This window comes from Pristis pectinata, chromosome 5, assembly GCF_009764475.1.
Source record: "Pristis pectinata isolate sPriPec2 chromosome 5, sPriPec2.1.pri, whole genome shotgun sequence".
Taxonomy (NCBI): domain Eukaryota; kingdom Metazoa; phylum Chordata; class Chondrichthyes; order Rhinopristiformes; family Pristidae; genus Pristis; species Pristis pectinata.
Genome location: NC_067409.1, coordinates 100031261 through 100057456, shown reverse-complemented (window position 1 = coordinate 100057456; position 26196 = coordinate 100031261). Strand labels below are relative to the sequence as shown.

At 41.3% G+C, this 26196-nt stretch overlaps 1 protein-coding gene across 3 annotated transcripts in view; it reads left to right on the top strand.

The window, feature by feature from the left end:
- Positions 1–26196, top strand: part of cpne4b (copine IVb) — a 256642-nt gene that overhangs the window by 201478 nt on the left and 28968 nt on the right. For 2 of the 3 annotated variants that reach the window (XM_052015660.1, XM_052015659.1), the window contains exons 6-7: positions 1785–1868; positions 4333–4422. The exons of the other annotated variant lie outside the window; for it this stretch is intronic. In XM_052015660.1, coding sequence (XP_051871620.1) covers positions 1785–1868; positions 4333–4422 — 174 coding nt within the window. The remainder of the gene's footprint in view (positions 1–1784; positions 1869–4332; positions 4423–26196) is intronic. 3 annotated transcript variants of the gene reach the window in all.

Here is a 26196-nt window from a genome sequence, read left to right as displayed (position 1 = left end):
TGGAATGGGGAGCAGGAAAATGCTGGAAATACTCAGCAGATCATGCAGCATATGTCTGGAGAGAGAAGCAGTTGATATTTCAGGTCAAAGATCTTCCATTATTTCAGAGTCTCATTTTTTTGGAATTGATAATAGCTTTAAAAGAAGCACCTAATTTTTATTTATATTTTGTCCCTTTTGCAGAAAAACACCTGAAAATGTAGGTGAAATATTTTCCATTATCTTCTCTCCATCCCTCCTATCTCACTGCCAGTCCCTGTCTGGATAAGAACCATGCCTCCAGGATGAAGAGAGGTCGGGCTAATACTTATTAGAGATTCAAAAAATGAGAGATGATCTCATTAGACCATATTAGATTCTGAGGGGGATAGACAGGATGGATGCTGAGAAATTATTTTCTCTAGTGGGGTATCTAGAACAAGGGGGCATTGGTTTGGAGTAAGATGTCACCCATTTAACTTGGAGATGAGGAGGAATGTCTTCTCTCAGTGGGCCATCACTCTTTGGAATTTCTACCTTAGAGAGCTGTGGAGACAGAGTCATCGGAATATGCCAGACATTTGAACTACTAGGTCGAGTTGAGTATGGGGAGAGTGTAGGAAAGGAGTGGTGAGGCCAAGATTGATCTTACTGAATGGTGGAGTTGGCTAGAGTGTCTGATTGGCCTAATCCTGTACCTGTTTCTTATGTTCTTCTGTGTGCTTGCTCTGTTCTTCTGGGTCAAAAGATGAGTCGACATCTTGAAAAGACATGAGCATGCATCGAGGGCACCCTGGTTTAAACCTTTCTCCAAACAGGTTGCCACCAGCAGGATTGGGAGGAGATTGAAATGCAGCTACTCTTTGGCAAGAGTGTATTTCCACCTTCTGTCATGAGAAATTTAGACAATCCATGCACGTTTGTCTGTTATCTATGTGCCAACATGCAAGGTATTTTTCAAGTCTAGGAAGTAGAGAGAGGTGCTGGGCTGGATCAAGCTGAGATGTGGGTGGTGGTTCAGTAGGGAATAGCCACAGGTTGTTCACTGCAGAACTACCACCCATCTGTCTTCTGATGTTCAGCACCTCCTTGACTTCAGTGTCTGAGTCATGCTGGAGGTCAGCTGTTGATGTGACAGACCCACTGCTCCACCACTGGACTCGCCATTGAGTCCAGCAGCAGTTCCAGATCGTACTGAGCCAAGGAGCTATTATATTTGGCCTTCAGCTTTATGCCAGCCTGTCATTTCAATGGGGTCACTGGTCTTCTTTCAAAAGGTAAGTTCCAGCTACCATTTTAATTGATTTTCTTTATTTTAAATGATATTTGTTTTTAGTTACTTTGCAATTATTGAATATACATTTAACAATTTATATTTTAATTATTTTATTCTTTTAATTGTATAAATCCATTTCAGCTGCATTTAAATGTCTCTGAATATCAGACATTTAAAAATGGTGAATACTTAACAGCAGCGAGCTGTCAAAAGTGATCTGGGTGGCCCAGGGGACAGGCCCTGTGAATCCACCAACTGAGCCCTGCCCACCACTCGGGGCACACTATACCTTGGGAAGGGTGACGGCAGGAAGGATCCACAGGAGCATGAGACATTACTGCAGTTCTGGAGATTTCATGGGGGGAACAGGAGGTGGTTTTTCGTCAAATATGATCTGGCCCATTCCAGATACCAGTTGTAGTTAGCTGTTCTAATATCTTTGTATCTGCATGCAACTAAAACACGATTATGTTGATTTGACTGGAGTGTGCTTGTTACATATGAGTAAGGTGGAAACTGCCTTCTTCAGGATTTCTTCAGCAAATCTGACCCATTTCTGGAAATCTTCAGGATGAATGATGATGGGACACAACAGCTGGTGCACAGGACAGAGGTACTGCCATTGATGATTGATTGTTCAATTAAACCCGAATATAGCAGCTTGTGGGCTGTAAGACAATAGAAATGGGAAATGATCTTCATCTTCTTTGATCTTGCCCTTAAATTCAAGATCTTCCCTGCTACGAAGTGCGGGTGTGCTTGCATCCAGTTAGACTAAGTTCATGCCTTGAAGATGGCTTATAAGCAACAGGAAAGCTGGCAACAAATTCACTTATTTTAATTAGAATAAAACTTTGAACTTGCATGAATTTCCAGTAATAATTTAATATTTGAAATATTCTCAGAAATGGTGCCCGTCTCAGTAGGGGAGCCATCCAATCTTAATCAAAGGACGTGACTGTCTTCTCACCACCACAGCCAGCAGTCCTCTGGGAACTACAGGAGGTTTCATGTAGATGTAATAATTTAAATACATGTGACTCTTTTGCTGATGAAGGTGGGGATTAATGGTGACAATGGACAGAAAGTGGCAAAGCATTCAGTTGCTCTTAATCATTAACAGTTGAAAATATAAGCAGGCGATACATCAGTAAAGTGCAAAAATGTTCTCTATATAAGAAAGCTGAACTTTCTTCAAAAATTACAGAGTTGTTACTTAAGATGCAGATAATTATTTTAGAGCTATATTTAGATCTGTTTGTGGCTGCCAATACATTCTTCACAAGTCCAAATTTTGTAGGTTCCAGGCTCGCTCCAGAGAATCGAGCATAAAGCCTCTAATTTCATGATCCTGTACAGTACTGATGGAGTGCTGTACTTTCAGACATGCTGAATTTTGGGTGAGATGTTAAGCTGAGCCATGGTTTCCCCCTAAAGTAGATTGTAGAAGATCCCAAGGCTGCTATTTCAGATAAGAGCTGGGAAAGTTATCCCTGGTGTCCTGGCTAATATTTATCTCACAATCAACATCACTTTCACAGATTTTCTGCTGTATTGGGAGCTTGATCAACACAAATTGAATCCTGCGTTTCCTCCATTGCAAAGGTGATGTTACTTCAGAAAGTACTTCATTGATCGCCTGAAAGATGTTATCGGTCCTCCCCAGCTATGAACACTTGCCTTAGGTACAGCCCATAGATATGAACAAGTGTTGGGAGACTGGTGGTATGGATTTACCGGCTACATCTTCTGCCACCTGGGAACTCACTTCACAGCCACATTTCTGACTTGTGAACTGTTCGGGTGACAAACAGTTCACAGGAATGGAGCCCTGCTTTCACCTGGGTTGACCTGTATGTAAGTGCAAGTCGTCCTCATTTCTAAACCCTTCTGAGCTCTGAACCCACCAGTGATTGTAAATTGTGCAAATATATCTTCAGCTTCACTCACGTGGAATGGTCTTGTGGGGGAGATACCATAGGGCACCTACAGCACCATAAATGTTACCTCACCAGGTCAGCAGTTAGGGGGAAGCAGTCGATAAGTTGGGGCAGAAGAAGATCAACATCGACCTTTGTTTGTCAGTCTCCCAACAAGAAGGGAATGTTTCCCAGCAGCACTGATTCATTTACATGCATAAAGCTGAAAAACATAATATGGATACTAAATAATTTATGGCACTAAATACTTTTGAGAGAATCAGCCTCTGGTTGAAACACACCTCCGTATATTCAATGGAACCAATTGTGCAGAGGCAATTACAACCAGCAGCTGGTACCCTTGCAGCAATTAAGCATTATCAATCAAAGACTACCTCCCCTCCCCTCCCCTCTTAGTCTTTACAGTTTTATGTGAACCTGATTTTGTGTTGTTGGAGATTAGTTAAAATATTGAACATGTAGCTCTGGTGGCCATGAATAGAGCTCTTAATTAAACTTACCTACAAAAATGAGGAGTGGTATTACAAATAAATCGGAAACCCTCACCAAAACCTGGAAGGATTAAAAGGTTGAAAGAGCACATTCTTATGTTATTCAATTACACCTGAATTGTAGAGGCTTTGATATTGCTGACCCAGATACAAACTAGGCAATAACTCAGTGAAAGAATGATTTCCATTTCTACGGGTCCTCTCATGGTCACCTCAAAGCTCTTTTTACAACCAATGATGCCATATGGGAAGTGCAGCAGGCAATTTACACACAACAAGCTTCCACAAATCAAATTAATCTGTTGTTTGATGAATCTTGATTCATAGTTGATATTGGCCAGGGCAGAAGAAATAACTGTCCTTTTTATTCTCAAAATATTCTCGTGGAATCTTTTACGTCCACCTGAGGGAGGAGGCAGGGCCTCAATTCAATGAGTCTAATACTGTAGAATGTCCCCAGCATTGTGCCAGAAAGCCAGCCTAGATTGTTGTGCTTAAGTCTCTGAGGTGGGGCTTGACCCACAATATCTTGTCTCGGAAAGAGTATCGCCCACTGATGCCACAGCTGACAGTAAAGATATGAACTTGTTCAGCAGGTTATATGTAACTGTACTAGATCTTTGCTTTTTTTCCCCTACCTTCATAGGTCATCATGAACAACCTAAATCCAATGTGGAAGACATTCAAAGTCTCTGTAAATTCCCTCTGCAGTGGCGATCATGATCGCAAACTAAAGGTAAGCTTATCAAAAAGAATAACCCGATATTTTAGTGTAATGATTGCTGATGGGATTGAGGCAGAGTTGTATATCTGATGTAATGATTTTATTTTTAACTTCAATGCATAGCACAATGAGCAGCATTTGTATTGATGATGTGCAGGAATACAACTTGTGAGATCTGGGTTCATGGCGTCACTGTTTCCTGAACCATTGGGAAGGGCTCACCTTATTAGCAGTAACTTTCTTCCCTTTGCACTGTTCCACTTTCTGTTGGCAGAAGCAGACGAGGTCCTCAGTCAATCAAACACTTTTAGCCCATACCACACAGTGCGAGTACAGGGACAATGGCAGTTCAAGACTACCAACTGCTCACACTGCAGCTGGCTATAGGTGGTGACTGGGCAGGAATCACAAGCCTGGCGCTGTTTTGTTTTCCAGTGCTGCGCATATGAGAATCAATTATTTCCAGATTGGAACATGATTGCCACGACTTTCAAGGTGAATGATGTCACTCCAGAAATTCAAGTAGGCATTCCTGATTGTGAATCAGGCTCGTGTTGATAATGCGTTTCACCTCAGAGGCACATGGAGTGACATTATTCCCCATTCAACAATTCGGTCATGGTTTTTGGAGGTGCGTCTGTCAATGGGCATGCTTAGTGGCACCACTCCCTGACACCACACTTGTCTCAACTCCTCAGTTGCCCTTGACTTTTCTCCCTCCACCCTAACTACTCAGCTGCCACCCTGCCTCTGACGCATTACTCCCCAGTCTCCCGACCACTGTTCCTTCCTCCCCAATAACCTAGTGGCCTGAATCTCAGCTTACTTACTTGCTGCCGTGCCTATCTTGTGCACAAAATCATTTTGCATTAGTGGGTCCTCTGGAAAAAATGTTTGTTGGCTTGCCATGCACTGTTGATTTAATACTTATGCTTTGTTGCTTATGCCGATGATTAATAACTAAGTACATCTCTAAGCTGCATATTTCAGTGTCAGCCATGGCTCAGTTAGGGATCAATCATCCCTTGGAGTCAGAAAGTTGTGGGTTCAATACCCACTCCAGAGAATTCAGTGGAAATGTTTTGGCTGGCACACCAGAGCAGATTGAGCAATCGCTACACTGTGGAAGGTGCTGTTTTTTTGGATAAAAAATGAAGCCAAAAACACTCACTCACCTCTCAGAATGGGGAGAGGGTGTTATCCCCAATGTGCTAGCCAATATTTATTCTTGTGTCACCATTGCTAAAATCCGTAGGAACATGTTATGTGCAAATACCAGCTTGCATTTCTATAATATACACCAGTAACAGCAGTACAAAACTAGTTTCATTGGCTGTAAAGCAGCTTGGGAAGTTATGAAAAAAACTATAGAATTGTGAGCCTTCCTTTTAAGTTAGTTCATTTTGTGACTGCATAGAAAGGACTTTACCCATTAGTACCACAAGTAAAATACTCAGGGTGATGCTTACCATATTTTCTTTTAAAAATGTTTCAAAATGGTTTCTGCTCCCTTATCCAGTCCTCAAAGTGTTCTGTCATTTATGGGGAAACACAAGTACTGGGTTGGCTTAACAGCATGCTGCCTCCAGTATTGTCTTCCATAACTCAGTTAAAATAAACGGAATGATGGAAATATAAAATGATACAATATAGAAGCATATTTGGCCCATCATGACTGTGACAACTCTTTGGAAACACTATTCAATTATTTCTATTCCTCTTATTTACTCAATTATGCTCTTCATGATTTTGAACACCTTTATCAAATCTTTTTTTAGCTTCTCTGCACAAAGCGAAACAACCTCAAATTCTTTCTATGCAGTCCATCCTTCACATTATCTCAATTAATCTCCATAATCTCTTCAAGATATCCTTTCTAAGTGTAATAGTCAGAATTGGTTCCCATCCCACCCAGTGAAGAGGCCATGCACTGTTCTATAAAGGTTTAGCACACTTGGTTTGTTTTGGACACTATTGGGGATAAATTTGTCATTTTTAGGAACAGAGTCTTTCCAACCTTTCAGTCCCTTAGACAAGACCAAGTTTGCAATTTACGGTAAGACTGACAATTAGGATCCCTTAACCAAATAACCTTGTTCAGGCCTCTGTGTTACATCTTCAAATACAATTGATGCTTCTACTACTGTTACAAATCATGTCAACCATTTTAGTTCAAGTCATTCAATACTTCAACCACAGGTCCCCAGCTGTTGCTGAGTACAAGTGTTCCTCAGATACTCAGTCTTATATTTCTCCTCTATCTGCAGTTCTGATGTTCATTATTCACACTCTTTATCATTTTCCACTGGTGTGGGCATGTGATCAGCAGTATCATCTGATTCAGATTGGCCACTAGGCCATATTTTCTACGTTCTTATCTTGTCACGTCTGCCAGCTCCTGAAGGAGTAGTTTTGACTTTGATAAATTTAGAGGGCCGTGTTTATCAGTCTACTGTTCTTTTCTGCTTTACAATCTGTCCTTCATCAGTCAGGATTTACTGCTTCATATAACTCAAAACAAACCAATCCAAGGTTCTTACTACATATTTCTTCCAAAACTGAACATTTTTGAGAATTAGTGAGATCTCCCCCCACCCCACCACCTTTAACCATTTGCAGCCTGTGGATAATTCCACACCTTGATCACTAGCAGGTAGATCTTGCCAATGACCTCTACATTTGCATGAGTTTAGCACCAGTTGCCAAACATAAAGTTATCTTCCCAAATTTCTATAAGTAAAACCAAGGATCACCTATCCCTTTTAACAGCATCTTCAACTGGTCTGACCACATTCAAAGTTTGTGGATGTGTACCTGCAGATCTTTCCGAGCCTAATCTTGTCTCCTCATGTACCACACAATACTCTGCTGGTGGATAGCCAATGCCAGCCTTCCAATCATAACTTTTTTCTGAACACCATTCTCTCTATTTCTTTAGTTCTTTATTGTTCCTTCTGAGCAGAAGATAAAACAATGCTTTCCCTCCAAAGACAGATAGACACATCGTTACATTCAACTATTTACTTTGCCTGGTGATTGCTTGCTGACAAATGATCATGCATTGCTGTACCGTGCTGCCTACTCTGAATAACCTGGTTAGTATTTGAGCAAACAGACGGGTAGTAACTCTGTGTTCTACTTTATAGCAATTTTAATGTAGAAAAATGTCTCAAGGAATTCCATGGAGCCTTTATCAACCAAAATTTGACACTGTCACAAAAGCAGATATTAGGGCAGATGAGTTAAAGCTTGAACAGGTCAAACAGCTAAGTTTTAAGGGGATGGAAAAAGAGAGAGAGGTTTCAGTCAGGAATATCAATGCTTCATACATTAGCATTTGAAAACACGCCTGCTAGTGAGGATGATCAAGTAGTTTTGGAAGGCTACAGTGCTAGAGGGGATTACAGAGATGAGGGGTGGGAGCAGTTATTGGGAGCAAACTCATGAATGGGTTTAAAAATGAGGATGAGATGTTTAAAATCAGCAAACTCAAGTGTGGGACTTGTTGCGAGTTAGGAACAAGAGCAGCAGAGTTTTAGATAACATCAGGACTTAGAGTATCATAATATATCCACTCCATGTTGAACCCAAAACACACAAACTGAGAGAGGTGGAATTCATGTGCTTAAAAAAACCATGACGGATTTGGCGTAGAGGGGATGGGGAAAGAAAAACTGAAAATCTTCTTGTATCCATCTAAGGTATTAAAACTCCTGGGGACAACTCTAGGCCTAAACTTACTCAACTAACATTCTGTCTTATAAGAGGTCCAGTTCTCACTTGAAATGCTGGAAAATGGAAAAAGCTAAAAATAAACAGCAAGCCTTTCAGGAGTAACTTTAAAACAGGATGAGTATGATCTTTGACTCATTGTGAAAGCCAGCAGAATTCTGGATGCAGTTCTCCTTCAGAGAACATTTGCTGGATTACAAATTCCTTTACACAACTCCAAACGAAATGGTGCTGTGCAGTTGAAAATTGCCTTAATTCAGAGTAGAGCAGTTTTGTGAACATTTCTGGGTGTCTTGGATCCCAGAGGGAAATTGGACGCCTAATATTTTGACGGGATTTTTATTTGTACTAGCCCCTTTTTTTTGGCGATATAAACCACCCCAAAAATGAACAAACAATAGTGCTACATCCAGAATTGATCTCCAGCATAATTTTAAACCTCTCTGGTCGAAAAATCATCAGTTTGTATTTCCTGACAGGACAACCAGGCTTTACTGTTTCCTCTGAAACAGAGCAGTTTAAAGCACCAATGATCAAGCTGCATTCTGTGTCCTTAGTGAGACATTATTACCTCAGATACAGCCCCATATGTGAACCTGGATCACACTGCTCATTGAGATGAGAATCATGGTCACTCTAAGCTTTGAGTTTTAGGATGGCCCCAGCCTGGAGGTCATATGTCTTAAAGACTTCAATCCATATGAACACATAGAGCAGGTGTGGGAATTTGCCCGCATTGTAGATTTCTCTGAAGTACAAGCTTACATGGATTACACTTATGTAGCATTACTCCTTACAAAGTTCTCCCTGGAAGCTTGCCCTGACAAGATTTTTGCACTCCTCCATTCTCAGCTTCTTGCACAACTCTGAATTTAATCCCTCCACTTTTCCACTGCCAGGTCCAATCTCTGCAATTTGCTCTCCCTCTCCCTCTCTCCCTCTCCCCCCACTCTCCCCCCCTCCCCCTTCCCTCCCCTCCCTCCCCCCTCTTCGTCCCCCTCTCTCTCTCTACCTGCCCCACTCCCCCATTTTTAAGATGCTTTGTAAAACCTACCTCTCTGACCAGCCTTTGATCATCTGCCCTAATATCACTTCATGTCCTTAAGTCAGTGTTTTGTTTGATAACGCTTCTACAAAGCACATGACTGTTTTTGCAAAATCAATGAATGTAAATCAACTTCTATTTTGTTGAATCCTTAAATGTCATGGATCTGTTCAGAAACAAAGTCAGGGAAACAGTGAAAACTCTCCAAAAATTTCCCAGGTGTTTAAAGCCCGACCTGCATCCATTGAAACAAAAACTGTCGTTAAATCTCCAGTCTCAACAGCTGATTGTTTTCAGTAGCATGCACAAACCATGAGAACGGGCTGTCCTCATGGAAATCCATGAATCCCTCAGATATCTTTCATACCTTTATCAGGGACTGGGAGGTGATGAGTTGCGTTGCAGTGTTGTTTGTTTCCTCTGCATATGTCTCTTTTCATCTGTCACATAAATATCATGCTCTTAATGGCAGAGGACTCTGAACTTATGCTGAAGGTTCTCAGTTGTAAGTTTTCTCTCAAATAACCATGTGAAATTGATTCAGATTATATAAGCCATGATGTTAAATTTCACCCCAAGTTGAATTTAGGACCACATCTGTCACTGAGACAGCTGATTCCCACCTCTGTAGCATCACCCTGCCGTAGACCAGCCTCAGTGCACCTGCTGCTGGAAACCTTATCTCTTCCTTTGTTGCTTCCACTCTTGACTATTTCAACCAATCCTGACTGGCCTCCCTCATCCTGCACTCCATAAACTTGAGATCAGCGAAAACTTTGTCACCCATGGTGTAATTTGCAACAGTTCCCATTGCCCATCACTTGTGCACCTGCTGACATTCTTGGTCGAGGAATGCTTGTTTTTAAAATTTTCCTCCTCATTTTCAAATCAATTCCTTGTCTCACCTCCTCTTTATCTCTATTAGGACTGGACAAACAGTGCAACACTGGGCAATAAGGCAGCATGGCAGTGCAGTACTATAGTGACACTCAGCGTAGAAACAGAGGCCTGATGGCCCATTGAGTCCATACTGGCCACCAAGTACCCAGTTACACTAACCCTACTCTACTCCCATTTTACTTCTGTCCCCATTCCCAACATTTCCACCAACCCCCTCCCCCACCCAGCTTCTACCACTCGCATACCTGCACCAGGAGTAATTTACAGTGGCCAATTAACCTACCAACCTGCTTGTCTTTGGATGTGGAAGGAAACCCATGCAGTCAAAGGGAAAATGCGCGATTCCCACACAGACAGCACCGGAGATCAGGATTGAACTCGGGTCACTCGAGCTGTGAGGCAGCAGCTCTATGAGTTGCTGCACTGTGCCGCCACCGCCGCTGAAGTGTGAGGTGGGAGATTGTAGCAGAGGCCATTCTGGGAACTCAATCTATTGACAGCAGTGAAATGTCTTGACATCTTCCTATCCTAGGGGTGCTGTGTTTTATTCGGACTTTCAGAATTATACTTAAAGCTATATTCTTTCATCTTGACCTCCAAAAGGTAATTTTGTTTAAAAAGAAGTGCAAGTGCAGGGAATCAGGGACTGCAATATACACAGTTATAGTCCTTTCACTAATCCTTGAGTGCAGTTTAGGACTGCAGGATTTAATCTTCAAATTCTGACCTCTAAATTGGGGCCAAAAGTTATTTCATGAGGAATCCAGGTTGCGTACGTCTGGATTCATTCTTGGGTGGCACAATGCTGCAACAGGTAGTTTTGCTGCCTTACAGATCCAGCAACGCAGGTTCAAACCTGATCGCCAGTGCTGAATTTGTCAGAGTTTGCCTGTTCTCCTGTGACCACGTGGGCTTCCCTTGGCTGTTCTGGTTTTCTCCCACATGCCAAAGTCATGAGGATTGGTAGGTTACTATTAATTACCCCTGGTCTAGGTATGGGGTAGCAGAATCAATGGGGGATTAATAGGCATGTGAGAGAGAATAGGGAATGGGGCTACATGATTAATGGGATTGCTTCAAGTGCTAGCATAGACTTGATGGGCTGAATGAGTCCTTCTATTTCATGAGAAAACAAGAGAAATATGGAAAAAAAGGTGGAAGTTTCCCAAAGTTTCTTTTAATAGAGCCTGTGAAATTGAGTACAAGATATACTGGATTGCTTACTGTGGTGGGCCTTGAAGGAATTAATTATGGTGAGGTTTTACAAGGGAAATATCAGCTTTTCATGAAGGATATGTAGGCTTGGAAGATGTTTAAATATAATGGGTTCTATTTTGAGATAAACCATCCCAACGAGACCTTTGTATTTATTCAGTCACAGGACGTGAGTATTTCTGGCAAGGCCAGCGTTTATTGGCCATTCCTAATTGCCTGGAGCTGAGTCAGCACTCAAGAGCACAGGGATGAGTCATCACGTGATTCTGGAGTCACTTGCAGATTCACGTGATGACCTCTTGGCCATTCCTTATGAAGAGATGGCCTTTACTTCACACACTATCAGCACAGTGTGCGCAAAGAGAATCTGTTGATTCGGGACTGTGGCTGGGCTGGCTCTGTGGAGGTTTGGGAGGTAAGAAGATCTTGAAGTAAGGGCAGTGTTGGTGTTGCAAGGTGCAGTCACCTGCCAGCGATCGGTGGGTGGTGAGAGGTATGAACACCTGGTTGGCACCAGGGTGGTTGGGTGACCAGTTCAGCACAAATCATTTGCTGTATAAAGACATATTTATAAACACTTATTATAAGCTAGGACATCAAGTTACACATTAGATGCTGTTCTTGGAGTGATCATCATTGGTCAATCCTGTGACCACCAAGTCTTCTCAGTACAATGCAGGATAAGCCTGAGCCCTGACTTCAGACTTTCTCCAACCCAGGCCACCACCTCTGGGCATATACCTTCCTACTCAAACCCTAAGACCCTTGAACAGATTCCTTGTATGGTAATGATGAACTCTTGACCTCACTATCTAACTCGCCATGGCCCTTACACCTTATTGTCTACCTGCACTGCACTTTCTCTGTAACTGTAAATGTAACACTATATTCTGCATGCTGTTTTTGCTCTTTCCTCTGTATTACCTCAAGTACTTATGTTTTTAAATGATCTGTATGAATGGCATGCAAAACCAAGCTTTTCACTGTACCTCAGTACATGTGACAATAAGAAACCAATTCCAATCAAGTCCCTGACCATTGGATTCTCCCCTTACCCCTTCCACCACTGCCCACCCAGTCCCGGACACACCACATTTTCATTCATTCAGCTCATAAAGGAAGTGTGCAATGGGAAAATAGTAGCACAAGTTGACTTGGATATCAGGAGCTACCAAATTTTGCTGTATCAGGCCTGTGACCCAAGCAGTGTTGGTGTGTTGTGCAATAATGTTTTAGCATACTTGTAAATGTCTATTAACATTTCTATGCCCTTATTCATTTCCTCCTCATTGCAAACCAGATCCTTCTTTTCCCTTTTATGGTCATAAAGCCGCAGACAGTTTTGAGTTTTGTAATGAAATATAACATCCTTTGTAATGAATATGCACTTCTTATAAGTTCGTACAATAGGTTTTTAAGTTAGTTGGTCTCAAATGAGATTATGCAGTGTTGCAGATTCGTTTGCATGTTTTAAATTAAAACAAAAAGTCACTAACTGATATGCTAAAGTCCCAGCTGAATATTGAAAGGGTCTAGGTGTCATTCAGCTGTAGATAGTGATGTTTCTTCTCTGCCAGCATTTATTTATAGAATGATAAATCACTTTGCTGGCACCTGCTGTAAAGCCACTCATGGATGATTCAATGAAACCAGCAGGAAACTTTCACAAATCATTTGATTTCTGCTTCTGAAATGATGCTGCTGACACCCAACATCTATTGACAGTTTTCAAATCCATTCTAAAAAGGGCTGTGCTTTTTAAAGAAGGCTTTCTTTACACAGCTGTTCTTGGAATTATGTTATTATCACATGTAGAAAATTCTCCCCCTCGTTTTTAATTCCCTTCATGTCCTTGTCCCCTCCTACTCTTAGTAACCTCAGTAGCTTCCAGGCCCAATGCTCTGGAATTCCTCCATAAACCTCTTCGCACCTCTTGCTCCACTCTATAAAAACCTACCTCTTCAGCTGAGCTTTTGATCATCTGCTTTAATATCTTCTTAGGTGGATATAATTTATTTGAAAATGACAAAGATCAATACTGTTTAAAGGCAGTATATAAATTTTTGGTACTGCAATGGTGGACAACTATGGGAATGCACTTCACTGATAATTTAACTCTGCACGTATACTCTGCTTCTTATCAAACCTTTGCTGAAAATTTTGAATCAATCGCAGTTTCCATTACATGAATTATTAATTGAAATGCTCAAACATGCCAAGTCTTTTGACCTGTCAAAAGAGATTAGCAGCTGTACTAGCATGGCTATGACCGTAGTTTACTGCAGAGACTGAACCACATATCGACATTCTTCAAAGTTCCCTATTCAGATCGAATGCAGCCACAGTTTTTAGGAGAATACAATCAGGATGCAGCATTGCCCCTAGCTTCCCTGCGTGGAAGTTAACCTTATATGTAACCCGACTGCCAAATCATTATAATCCACTAATCAAACTGGGAATATTCTTTGTATGATTCAGTTATCACACTGGGGAAATATATTTCCAATTCCAATTTCATTTTAATTTTCTTTTACCCACTTTTTTCAAAACAATTTCCTGTCCATCAGCAGTTTAATTCTAATTGTTGCTGAAACTGTCATGGAAACATGATTCCAGTGGATTTCTTTATACATAATGTGATCAACCTTGCCTACCTTCTTGAGGAATAGTACAAAATAAAGGTGTAGAGTTCCTTATCATTGCTACTTTGCTTAGCAGGTTAAAGCAGATCATATTGCACTTGGAAGTGCTATTCCTCACCGACTCTTCAGTGAGCTTATCCCACTTGCTAGCCTGTAGATGAAGGCACAATTTTGCATCTATCATCTTCTATGGAGTGACTAACATCAAAAAATACTGCCGTCCATACTAGTTCCCCATTTCAGACTGATTGGTTGCCTATCATTCACTTTAAAAATAACCCTTTTATTTGTGTTGAATCCCTCAAAGTATCCTTTTCCTACCCCTTGGTTGAAAATCTGAACAGAGATCAAGAAGATCAGCTCTTCAACTTGACCAACAACCCTCGACTAGGGGCTCTGAAGCATGTGAGATGGTGCATAAGACAAGAATAGGCCATTTAGCCCATCAAACCTACTCTGCCATTAAAAAACACAGAACATGTGTGAAAAAGAAACAGGTTATGTTTCAAGCCTGAGACCCATAATCTGGACCTGAAACATAAACTGTTTCTCTTTCCACAGATGCTGCCTGACCTGCTGAGCATTTTCCAGCATTTTGTAACTTTATCTCTGATTTCCAGCATCTGCGATTTCTCAGTTTTCAAACCTATTCCGTCATTCATCAAGGTCACGGCTGACCTTCTACCTCAGCTCTACTTTCCTGCACTTATTCCCACATCCCTTGATTCCTTTAATATTTAAGAATCTATCAATCCCTGTTTTGCATAAACTCAATGGCGGAGCATCCACAGGCCTCTAAGGGGAGAATTCTCAAGACTCACCACCCACTGAGTGATGAAATTTCTGCTCCTCTCAGGCCTACCCCTTATTTTGAGAATGTCATTCTTGGTTCTAGACTCCTCAGGCAGGGGAAACCTCCTCCCTGCACCTGCCCTATCAAGCCTTGTAATGGTTTTATAATTTTACGTACAATCTCTCATTCTCCTTAAGTCCAGCCTAGTCTGCTCAATCTCTTCTCACACTGCAAACTAAACTGGTGAATTTTCATTGCACTCCTTCTGCCATTTTGTCAGCAGAGTACTGAGGCTAAGTTATTACATCACTTGTGCATACTGATCATGATTTTATTTACGTTTGCAATCTTTTTGGTTTATTTCCTGTCTTCTCTTTTTGGTTTGTTTTCTGTCTCCTATTTCAGTTTGCATCTGTCTATTTTTCATGTTTTTGACTCCCCTTTTTTATAATTTGCTTTGTCACTTTCTCTTCTTGTGCATCAACTGGGGCTTAGCTGCCTTTGAGCCAGAAAGCAACAGGTGTAGGTTATACTTCAGAGTCCAGTGCAAAAACCTCGGCTGAACTCTAGAGCAGTACCGAAGAAATGCTACGACATTGGAGGTATAGCCTTTTGAATGAAAACAATATTCTGACTGCCCTCTCATGGCACCAACTTGAAGCACAGCAAATAATTTTTTATACTAAATTTAATATTTTCCTTTAACCACTTTCTCTTTCTCTTACCTTCTCTCTCTCATTGAGCTCTTGACTTCCTCCTTTGTTCATGTGCTGTGATTTACTGTCGCCTGTTCTGTGCCACTGCGTAAGGCCAATTTCATGCACCAACCCAGGGTGCCTCTTCCAAGGAGAGTGCTGAGGAGCCGGATGAGCAGGCAATTCCATGTCACTCTATCAGTGGATTTGGTACAGTTCAATGAACAGCCATAAATATGGATACTGATCACTGGAAGCCACACAGTGAGTCAGTGATACTCCTCTGGCAAGAGCGTCTCAGTTCTATCATGGGTAAAAATGTGCTCATAATGAAGAAAACTTTGCATGCATCATTGTTTTTACTAATTCAAAAAAGTTAAGGATTTGTGGTAAGTAATGAGAGAAAAGCTGTCACAGCCTTGGCAGTGAAGTAAATGTTTCCGCACTCCCTTGAACACTTAATGGAAAAATGCACTTATCATATTTATAATGAAGTAGACTTAAGTGCTCCTTTGTGTTAAGGATCCCTCCCATCTTCATTGAAGAATGCAGCTTGGAGATCTTGATGAGGATGATTTCTGAGGATAGAGGTATGCTATAGTGCAAGGATAAAACAGTTTTAAGGCAGACTTGGGTTGTCAGGAAAGGGCTGACCAGATGTAAGTTGAAGCAATCTGACCTGGTTCAAACAAATATGTCATGATTATTAAAAAAAAACTATTGTCAAGAGTGACTGAGAAGCATAATAGAAATGTTTCAGGAAATATATGAAAGGAAGTGGATACTTCACTAATCAGTTATAGAAAAATGAAAAAAAAATCTTGTTTCAGTAATGGAGACCATAGATATTTGTAAAAACCCAACTAAGATAAGATATCTTTATTAGTCACGTGTACATCGAAACACACAGTGAAATGCATCTTTTGCATAGAGTGTTCTGGGGGCAGCCCGCAAGTGTCGCCATGCTTCCGGCGCCAACATAGCATGCCCATAACTTCCTAACCCGCACGTCTTTGGAATGTGGGAGGAAACCGGAGTACCCGGAGGAAACCCACGCAGACTATTTCATTGGTGCCCCTTGGAGAAGGAAATCTGCCATTCTTCCCCATTCTGGCCCAGATGGGATTCAAAACACACAGCAATGTGAAATCACAGTTGCCTCTGGAGGAGCAATTAAATTCAGGAATGGTTAAGAGGCCAGAATCTGAAGAGTACTGATATCTCTGTGAGCTACCAACAGAAATACCACACTGTAATATGATTCTGATACGCTTCAATTTCATCCTCATTGCCTGTAATTTGAGGACTCTTCTCACAAGGAGCATAAAACAGAATTAACATTGTTTGGAAAACTTTAGTTGAAACACCAGCGCAACTGTTCTGTAAGAATTTTGTGAAAACTAGCTTTGAAGCATGTGGCAATGAGTTTTTCTCAGCAATTTATAATTGTTACATCAGAAGGTGGGGAAGAGGGTTTACAGAAAACTGAAGAGTAGCCCCTTTAAATACCAATTGCTTGAGTATCCATTAATTTTAGTAATTTGGCACATCAATGATAGCAGTAGAAATTCTAAAATGCACCAGAAGGATTTGTCTGTGGAGATTTGCATAGCCATCTGCTGACATATAATTCAACATTATAGTCTGCTTTAATCAAATAAAAATTGCTACAGAAAGTCAGTTTCTGGCTTTTATAAACTCCGTGAACCTATCCCATTACAACAAATGCAATCTTGATATTGTTCACCTGCATCCATCTGGCTTAGTTTAAATTAGAAATCTATGTTAGTGTCAACAAGCAGACTGAACGTTTGAGGAATAATGGCATTGAATGATCTTGAAGGGGGATACAGCTGTCACTTCAGCATGTAACTGGGAAACTCAAGGTCTGTACTCTTTTGACAGTGATGAAGCAAGCAGAGCAATCTGAGGGGGAATTTATTCCCTGATTTTATTGGCTGTAGATTGGGTTTTTGCACAGAATTTATGCTTGTTGAATGTGACATATCAATCAGTCTCCAAGCAGACAATAAAATTGATTTCATTACAGAAGGTTTTGAATGTCATCCTCGCTTTTGTGATTATTTTGTACAGATTCAAATCCTCTCAACTTGTTAGCATAATATATTGGCAAAGGTTGCATGGAGCTTGATAAGTTGAATTTCATATTATTACTGGTAGGAGAGGGAATTTGTATTCTTTTTGGGACTTGAACAATTATCACTAGGTTAATAAAGCAAACCTTGCAGCTCCCACTCTCCACCTTTTTCTTTTTTCTGTCTCTTTATGGTGTTGTCTCTCTCTTTCTCACATTTTATTCCCTTTTCTTCTCCAATGATTTTTTTTGTTTCTCTCTATGCCTCTTTCTTCTCATCAACTCTTATTCTTTGCATTGAAGCCTCTCTAATTCTCTCTATCTTTTCATGTCTCCTCTTTCCTATTTTTCTCCCTTTCTCTGTCTCCTTTCTCTAGTGACAAAATTTATGACAACGTGATGATGTTTGTGAAGTTGATCAACTTGTGATTTGCTACCAATTTGATAACACAGTATAGTAGTGTATATGGGTGCTTTGATACCATGCATTATAGCATGCAATAAAAACCCCTCTGCAGGATTAGAAAACTGGCAGCCCTGACATCCTGATACTGCCCTCTTCCACAACCCACCTCCATCACTCACCTCCACCACCCGTGTCCCACTCCCCACACAGGACACAGGCTCTCCGGTCTGTCAGTCAGACTGTTTAGCAGACTGGTAAAGACTTACTGCTGTTATAAGACAAGACGAGATAGCTTTATTAGCCATATGTACATCAAAACACACAGTGAAATATATTGTTTGTGTAGAGTGTTCTGGGGGCAGCCTGCAAGTGTCACCACAGTTCTGGCGCCAACATAGCATGCCCACAACTTCATAACCCTTGTGTCTTTGGAATGTGGGAGGAAAATGAAGCACCTGGAGGAAACCCACTTAGACATGGGGAGGATGTACAAACTCCTTACAGATAGCAGCCAGAATGAACCCAGGTTGCTGGTGCTGTAAAGTGTTACACTAACCGCTACGTTACCGTGCCTGCCGGTATACTCAGGAATTGCAAATATTTTTCTGTCCAGAACATTGATACCATAGCCAATGTATTATAAAGGCAGCATCTAGAAGAGAACAGGAGGGGCACAAGGATAAATCCTTGGAAAGCTCCTAAAGATGAGAGAAGAAGCCACTGAAAAACATAGAGATTACATTTTCTTGGGGTCTTTCACATCTCTACAGGTAATCCCAAAGCAATTAATTTTATTTTAAGTATAGTCTTTCTTTAATGTTGGAAGGAAGAAAGCTTCTTGCACACAGTAAACTCCCACAAATTGCAATGTGATAATAATTAGATACCTGTTTTTGTGATGTTGATTGTAGAATAAATGTGAGGTGGATACAAGACAAGACAAGACAAGATATCTTTATTAGTCACATGTACATCGAAACACACAGTGAAATGCACCTTTCGCATAGAGTGTTCTGGGGGCAGCCCGCAAGTGTCGCCACACTTCCGGCGCCAACATAGCATGCCCACAACTTCCTAACCCGTATGTCTTTGGAATGTGGGAGAAAACCAGACCACACGAATGAAACCCACGCAGTCATAAGGAGAACATACAAACTCCTTACAGACGGTGGCTGGAATTGAACCCGGCTCTCTGGTGCTGTAATAGCATTATACTGCACTACCGTGCCTGCCCTTAGGAATAGTAAAGGGAAAAAATAACTGGTGGGAGTTGTCTATAGGCCACCAAATAATAAAGTTACAGTGGCACAGGCAATAAGCCAAGAAATAGATGTAGCAGAGGATGCAGAGAGTCTACAGAGAGATATAGATAGGTTAAGTGAGTGGGCAAGGGTCTGGCAGATGGAGTACAATGTTGGTAAATGCAAGGTCTTCTGCTTTTCTTCAAAGTGATAGCAATGTGTCCTTCTATGTCCACCTGAGAGAGAAGGCAGGGGCATCAGTTTAACATGTCATTTGAAATGTGGCTCCTCTGACAGTGCAGCACTCTGTCAACACTGCACTAATGTATTAGCACAGATTTTGTTTCTGATCATATGCCTGAAGTGTTTTAGATTTGATCCGTTTGCTAAAAGTGTTCCGGGCAAGAACAATAGCAGAAGATTTGTGTCTGATTAAATTAAAAAATGGCAAGCAATTGCTTTGAATATGACTTGGGCACCTAACCCACCCCTCATCTGTTCTGCACAGCTTTGCTTTATTAGACAACACCAACCTAATAGCAGTCAGAATTCCGAGTGAATTTTTCTTTTTGCTTTTTTTGCTGCACACTGTGAGCATGCACTGAAAAAGCTGGATAGTGAATCTGGACTCTCAAGTAGTGTGATTTGACAGATAAATCAAAGCTCCCGGGGGAAATCATTAACATGGATGTCTTATTTAGCCCTACAAAGCACCTATTTAATAAAAAAAAAATTAGGTGCATGATCTGTCTCTTGATGATCCCCAAATGTTATTCTCCACCATTAATGGCTGTGCCTTCAGCAGGGTGGGTTCTCAGCTCTGGAAATCACTCCTTATGTCTCACCACCTCTCTCTCACTCTCCCTTTAAGGTGCTCCTTAAAACCCATCTCCTTGACCCAGCATTTGACCATTTTTCTAAAATCCCAGGTGGTTCAGTGAACTTTTATTGATAACGTGCCTGTGTAGTTCCTTGCGATCCTTGGTTTCATTAAAAGCGCTGCATAAATAGAAGTTGTTAGGATTCCATCCTTTGCCGTTTATGTGCAATGTGTTTGGCATTGTTCAAATGTAACGCCTCCAGACTTAGAATCAGAATCAGATTTATTATCACTGTCTTATGATGTGAAATTTGTTGTTTTGCGGCAGCAGTACAGAGCAGAGATATAAAATTACTATAAATTACAAAATAAATAAATAGTGCAAAAAAAAAGGAATGGGCTGGCTGATAGGATTTGACAGTACTATGAGTCTTGTTCAAAAAGCTGTTCTTCCTGTGTGACCATCAGCGTTTCAACCTCCCCTGTCTTGGTGGAACACTGAGGGAATCAATAGCGGACTAGTTAGAACAAAACCTTCACCCCATTCACCCGTGGGTTGAGTTGAACAGAAAGTGGAACTGAGTCGGGTGTTGAACCAGGCAATGGAGTTGCCCCATTACTTTCCCACTCGGTATATAGAGCATCAAACATTACAGCACAGTACAGGCCCTTCGGCCCTTGATGTTGTGCCGACATTTTATCCTGCTCTAAGATCTATCTAACCCTTCCCTCCCACATAGCCCTCCATTTTTCTATCATTCATGTGGCTATCTAAGAGTGTCTTAAAAGTCCCTTATGTATCTGCCTCCACCACCTCTGCCGGCAGTGCATTCCACGCACCCACCGCTTTCTGTGTAACAAAACTTGCCTCTGACATCCCCCTGTAGCTTCCTGCAATCACCTTAAAATTATGCCCCCTTGTGTTAGCCATTTTCGCCCTGGGAAAAAGTCTCTGACTGTCCACTCAATCTATGCCTCTTATCATCTTGTACACCTCTATCAAGTCACCTCTCATCCTCCTTCTCTCCAAAGAGAAGAGCCCTAGTTCGAAGTTACCTTTTATGAAGTTACCTTTAACCAAACCCCTCTCCTGTGGTGGCAGTTGATGGTTTAACAGCAGTTCAGTTTAATTGTGTCACATGGGGGATGATTTGACCTATTGTGCCTTTACAAAAGTACAGGCATCTTTGAGGTGAGTTACAAGACCTTATTCTTAACTTAGCGATACTCCTATCCAAGTGCAGCTCAGCCAGGCCAGAGGATTCATTTTAACCCACTCCTATTAGATCATTTTAAAAGTTACAGTGAGCATATTTGCAAACCAAGGAGAAGTACCAACTTCTCCCACTTCCTCCTCCCCACATCTAAAAATTAACAATTCCTAAGCAGACCTCATAGTAAGCTTGTAAACAAGTTGTTATGTGGAAGGGATGCTTCAGGGCACGAGCTTGTAATTATGCACCAGGATGCAGCCAGCAGCAGGAGTTATTCTGTGTGTGCAGGGTATCAGTCTTGGCTTAATTAGTAGCATTCTCTTGCCTCTTTATCAGAAGGTTGTTAGTTTATCCCACTCCCGAGGCTTGAACATAAAAATCTAGGATGGCACACCACTGCAGTACCAATACTTCATTGTTGGAGGTCGCATCTTCTGGAAGTGTAAAACTGAGGCCCTTTTTGACGTTGAGGGATATAGAAGAAACTCAAAGACACCTTTTCAAAGATCAGGGGAGTTCTCCCTGTTGTCCTGGCCAACATCAGTGTCAGCAGAAATAGGTTATTGGGGCAACAAACAATCTGCTGAAGGAAAATGTGGGTTGAGCAGCATCTGTGGGAGGGTAAAGGAATTGTCAACGTTTTGGGTGGAATTTCTGCCAGCTGCAATGTGGTCCTACTACTAGCCACGTCGTCTCCTCCCCACCCCTTTCCGCAGGGACCACTCCCTGGTCAACTCATCCCTCCCCTCCCAGACCCCCAGAACATTCCCCTGCAACCACAGGAAGTGCACCTATCCCCTTACCACCAAATAGAGATCCAAACAGCCCTTCCAGGTGAGGCAAAGATTCATGTGCACTTCCCCCAACCTCATCTACTGCATTCGGTGCTCCCCATGTGGCCTGCTCTACATCAGCGGGACCAAGTGCAGACTAGGTGACTGATTTACAGAGCACCTGCATTCTATCTGCAACAGCTGTCCTGAGCTCCCAGTTGCATGCCATTTCAATTCCCTTTTCCATTCCCACACTGACCTGTCCATCCTTGGCCTTCTCCACCACCAGGGTGAGGCCCAAAACAAACTAGGAACACCTCAGATTCCACCTGGGTAGTGAACATTGATTTTTTTTCAAATATCAGGTAACCATCACCTCTAGTGTGTTCTCTCCCCTCCCGTCTGCCCCCACTAGTAGTACAGTAATATTGTATGGTAAATTCCCCGATGGTTGGGTGCCTGCAGGTTTCTCAGTTATGGCTCCATCATGCATGCCAATGACTACAGCTCTGCCTTGGAGGAAGCGGACTGCTGCTGGTAATGTCACACAGCTCAAAATCCAAGCGTCAACCATGAAAATCTTAAGAATTCATTGAAGCGCTGGATTAGCTTGATTCTCCTCTACTGAGAACCAATAGGCCCCTTTGTATGGGGAGCTAAACAAGCAGGTGGTGAGCCTGTAGACTGACAAAACTGCAGTGATTCATCATGCGATGAGAGCCTAAGTTGAAAGTATACAGGCAAGCCTACACTGGGTCTGAAACACTGATTTCAGCATTAGAGGAGATGTGGCCTGTGTGTGGGAGGGAGCACTCTCCATTACAGAACTGGATCCATTAACTGGATGCTTCTTATAACCTGTTTAACAGCAGAAAACACTCCCCTGTCAGTCTGAATGAGGATTTTAATTGTAGAATGAAAATACACTTTTCTATTACTTGAATATTAATTCTTAAAATAAAAACAAGAAATGCTCAGCGAGGATAAATTCCAGCACTTTCAGTTTACAGCTCACATTTCGAGCAATGCAATGTATTTTGCTTTTGTAATAATTTCTATACAGTTAGCAAGAGTTAGATGTATTGCCTTCAGACTGTTAAATTGAATGTCATCGCTCCAAGGCATCCTTCACCCTGCATCCTTATACCTTCACACAAAAACTCCATTAGTTGAGACTTCCATGCATTGTGTAAGAATTGCCTCAGGAGTTCGCTCATCATTCTTTACAGCAGGAAGCTTGAGAGCATGTAACCGCTGGCATTCTGTCAACTGAGAAAGGAGCTTTTCATTTACACGATCCTTGTACATGTACTCACATCACTTAAGAAACCCAGATCATTTAATCACTATGTAGTTTCTGGAAGCTTGTTGGTTGAGTTCTAGCTGCCATGCTTCATACATTACAACAGTGACAGAGAAAGATAGAAGGATTTGCATTTCTAATGCACCAATCTCAGGCCATCTCAAAGTATTTTGCAGCCAGTGAAGTACAGCTATTGTTTTATTACAGGAAGCACAGTGGTCAATTGGCATACACCACAGTCGCACCAAAAGCAGTGGTAATAAACAGCTTTATTGATGTTAATTGAGGGATAAGTATCAGCCAGAGACACTATGGTGAATTTCTTGACTTTGAAACAGTGGTATCAGATATTTTACCATCCTCTGAGAATGCAGACTGAGGGGAACTCGGGCTTAACATCACATCTTATTCCAATTTCAGCAACTAAATGGTGTAGCACCCATTCTGTACTGCACTGGAGTGTCACCATAAATGTTGGTGCTGAAGACTCTGGAGTGGCACCTAAACCTACAACTTTCTGATGCGGAGGCAAAAGTGCTATTAACTGAATCACAGCTGACGAGCATTGAATTTCATAAGTAGTAAAGCAATTTTGGACATACTGAGGTAATGAAAGGAGCTATATTAAGGCAAGTTAATATAGCCTTGCCTTAATATACCCAAGAAAACTATATATTCTGACCATCTGTACATCCAAACAGAGAGGATGTGTTTTCATTTTGTTGCTGGACTATTCCTCATTATTACCATTATTCCCAGCTATTATTCCCCAACATGCTCCAAAAACAAGAGGAGTAACAAGTAAAAGTTAGTATAAACCAGAGCAAAGACAAATTCCCAGTAAAGCCCTGGCTTATTTCCTGATCTGTCTTTTTTTCATTGTGGATGTGAAGATTTGGAAAGTGAACTAATAAATTCCAAATCTGAACTCCAAGATCCATTTGCAATCAATTTGCAATATATGCAGGGGAACCATAAGGGAACAATGTGCCTGATGACCTCTGCACTCTTCTATTCTATAATGGCTTGGATATCATTGCTTGCAAATCCCATTAGTACACATTTACAATATTTGTGCACAAACTTTGCAACCTTACTGGGTTTATAATCAAAAATGGTATTGTTCATCTTTTATAGATAAATTTGTGATCATAGTGAGGTATAAATTTTACATGGATCATATTGTAAAATAGCGAGTTTCCAGATGGATTTGTATGCTCTGCTGTGATCATCTTGTCCTTTTTACTTCAACAGAAGTGAAAATTGGTCATTGTATTAAATTGGCAACCAAATGGCAACTGCTAATTTTGGATAGTTCAGTTGGTGAATTGTGCATTTTCCTTTTTAACCTGTTTTTGGTTGGTGAGTGCTATGCATTAAGTATCTCAGCTTGAAATTTGGTTTGAGATGACGATGCCAAGTGGTTAATGATGAATTAATACTTTGTTTCCAGATTCTTTCCCAAGTGGGGAAAACACTATGCACATTGTGAACTGAGCTGCAAATTTGCTCTTCCCTGTTTTATCCAAACACCCAGTAAGAATTTCACCATTATATTCCTTCTTCATTTTGCCAATTTTTCCTGTGTGATTTTTCACATGCAGTTGACTTTGTGTCATACATATTTATATGGTCAGCTATTTTGCTAAAAGCACGTTATTCCCATTACGTATGGCAAGGGAGTCTCATCATACTTTCTAGTGAAAGCACTTAATTGGTGTCTGACAGGAAATAATTAACCGACTCTTTGCACTTTTGTGCTTCCTACTGATTACCCAGCCAGGGAGAATGACTGCTTGGAGTATAACATTGACATCCTAGCTAAGATAAAGGTTGAAGGATGTACTGCAGTCTTTTGTGTCAAAAAATCTAGAATTAGCTCAAGACCGCCTTTCAACATCCCCCAAGGCCCCACTTTTCGGCTTTATATGGAGACAAAGTAATTTTTAGTATGTTTGCTATTGGCAGCAGGTAAAACATCCCTAATATTCTTGAGATCCTTGAGCAGTTGCAGGTCCATTCACAAGGCCCAATCATTAATAATGCCTGAAAAAGCGGGAGATATGTAATATCAAAATCCTGTTGACAGCTACAAAGATTCAAATTGCACAATATTGCACTTCCGGAGATGCTGGCATGTACAATGACTAAGCTGCTCTATTGTCAGGTAAGAACAAGTACTAAAATACAACCTTGTACAATCAGTGGGAAAAATTGGCCCATTAGTTTCGGTTTCAACATCAATCCTGTTTGGTTTGTGTTACTTATCTGTTTAGCACTCCTTACAATCATCTGTTACCCACTGTTCTAAAGCAGAGTGATGCTTGAGTTCCAGTGGCGAACTCCTCATATACTTTGTTCTCTGTTATATGATCTTCAAGTACACAATTGAGGAAAAGGTGATTTTTAGATTTATTTGCAGAGGTCTCCCAGATCTGATTAACATCCTAGCCAGCAGAGCAAAGTAAACATTAGTTTCAATGGAAGTTGCACACAAGATAAGGACAGAGGATTTTGTGTCCACCCACCTATTTCACCTATCACTTCCTACCTCTGCCTCTTAGGTGTATTTTGTCAAACTTCCATCTTTATACCATTAGTTGCAGATCTTCACCCACATCATTATGGTTGTCACAATAAAGTTCTTGAATGGTTTGTACCATATTGTACATGGGTGATATATGGACTCACTGGCCCAGATATTAATGAAAGTGAAGTAGGGAGCTGGGTGGTAGGGGGAATGCTCAGCTGAGAGGTCAAAGTCAAAATGGAATGAAATTATTGTGACGAGGGATAGGAAAGTGAGGTGTAGGCAGTGAAAGGTTGTGGTGAGGTCTGGAGAGACACTCCTGCCCCTCCTGGTAAACCTGAGAAATAGATAGCTGAGCTTCTGGATAGTACCTGGGCGGTTT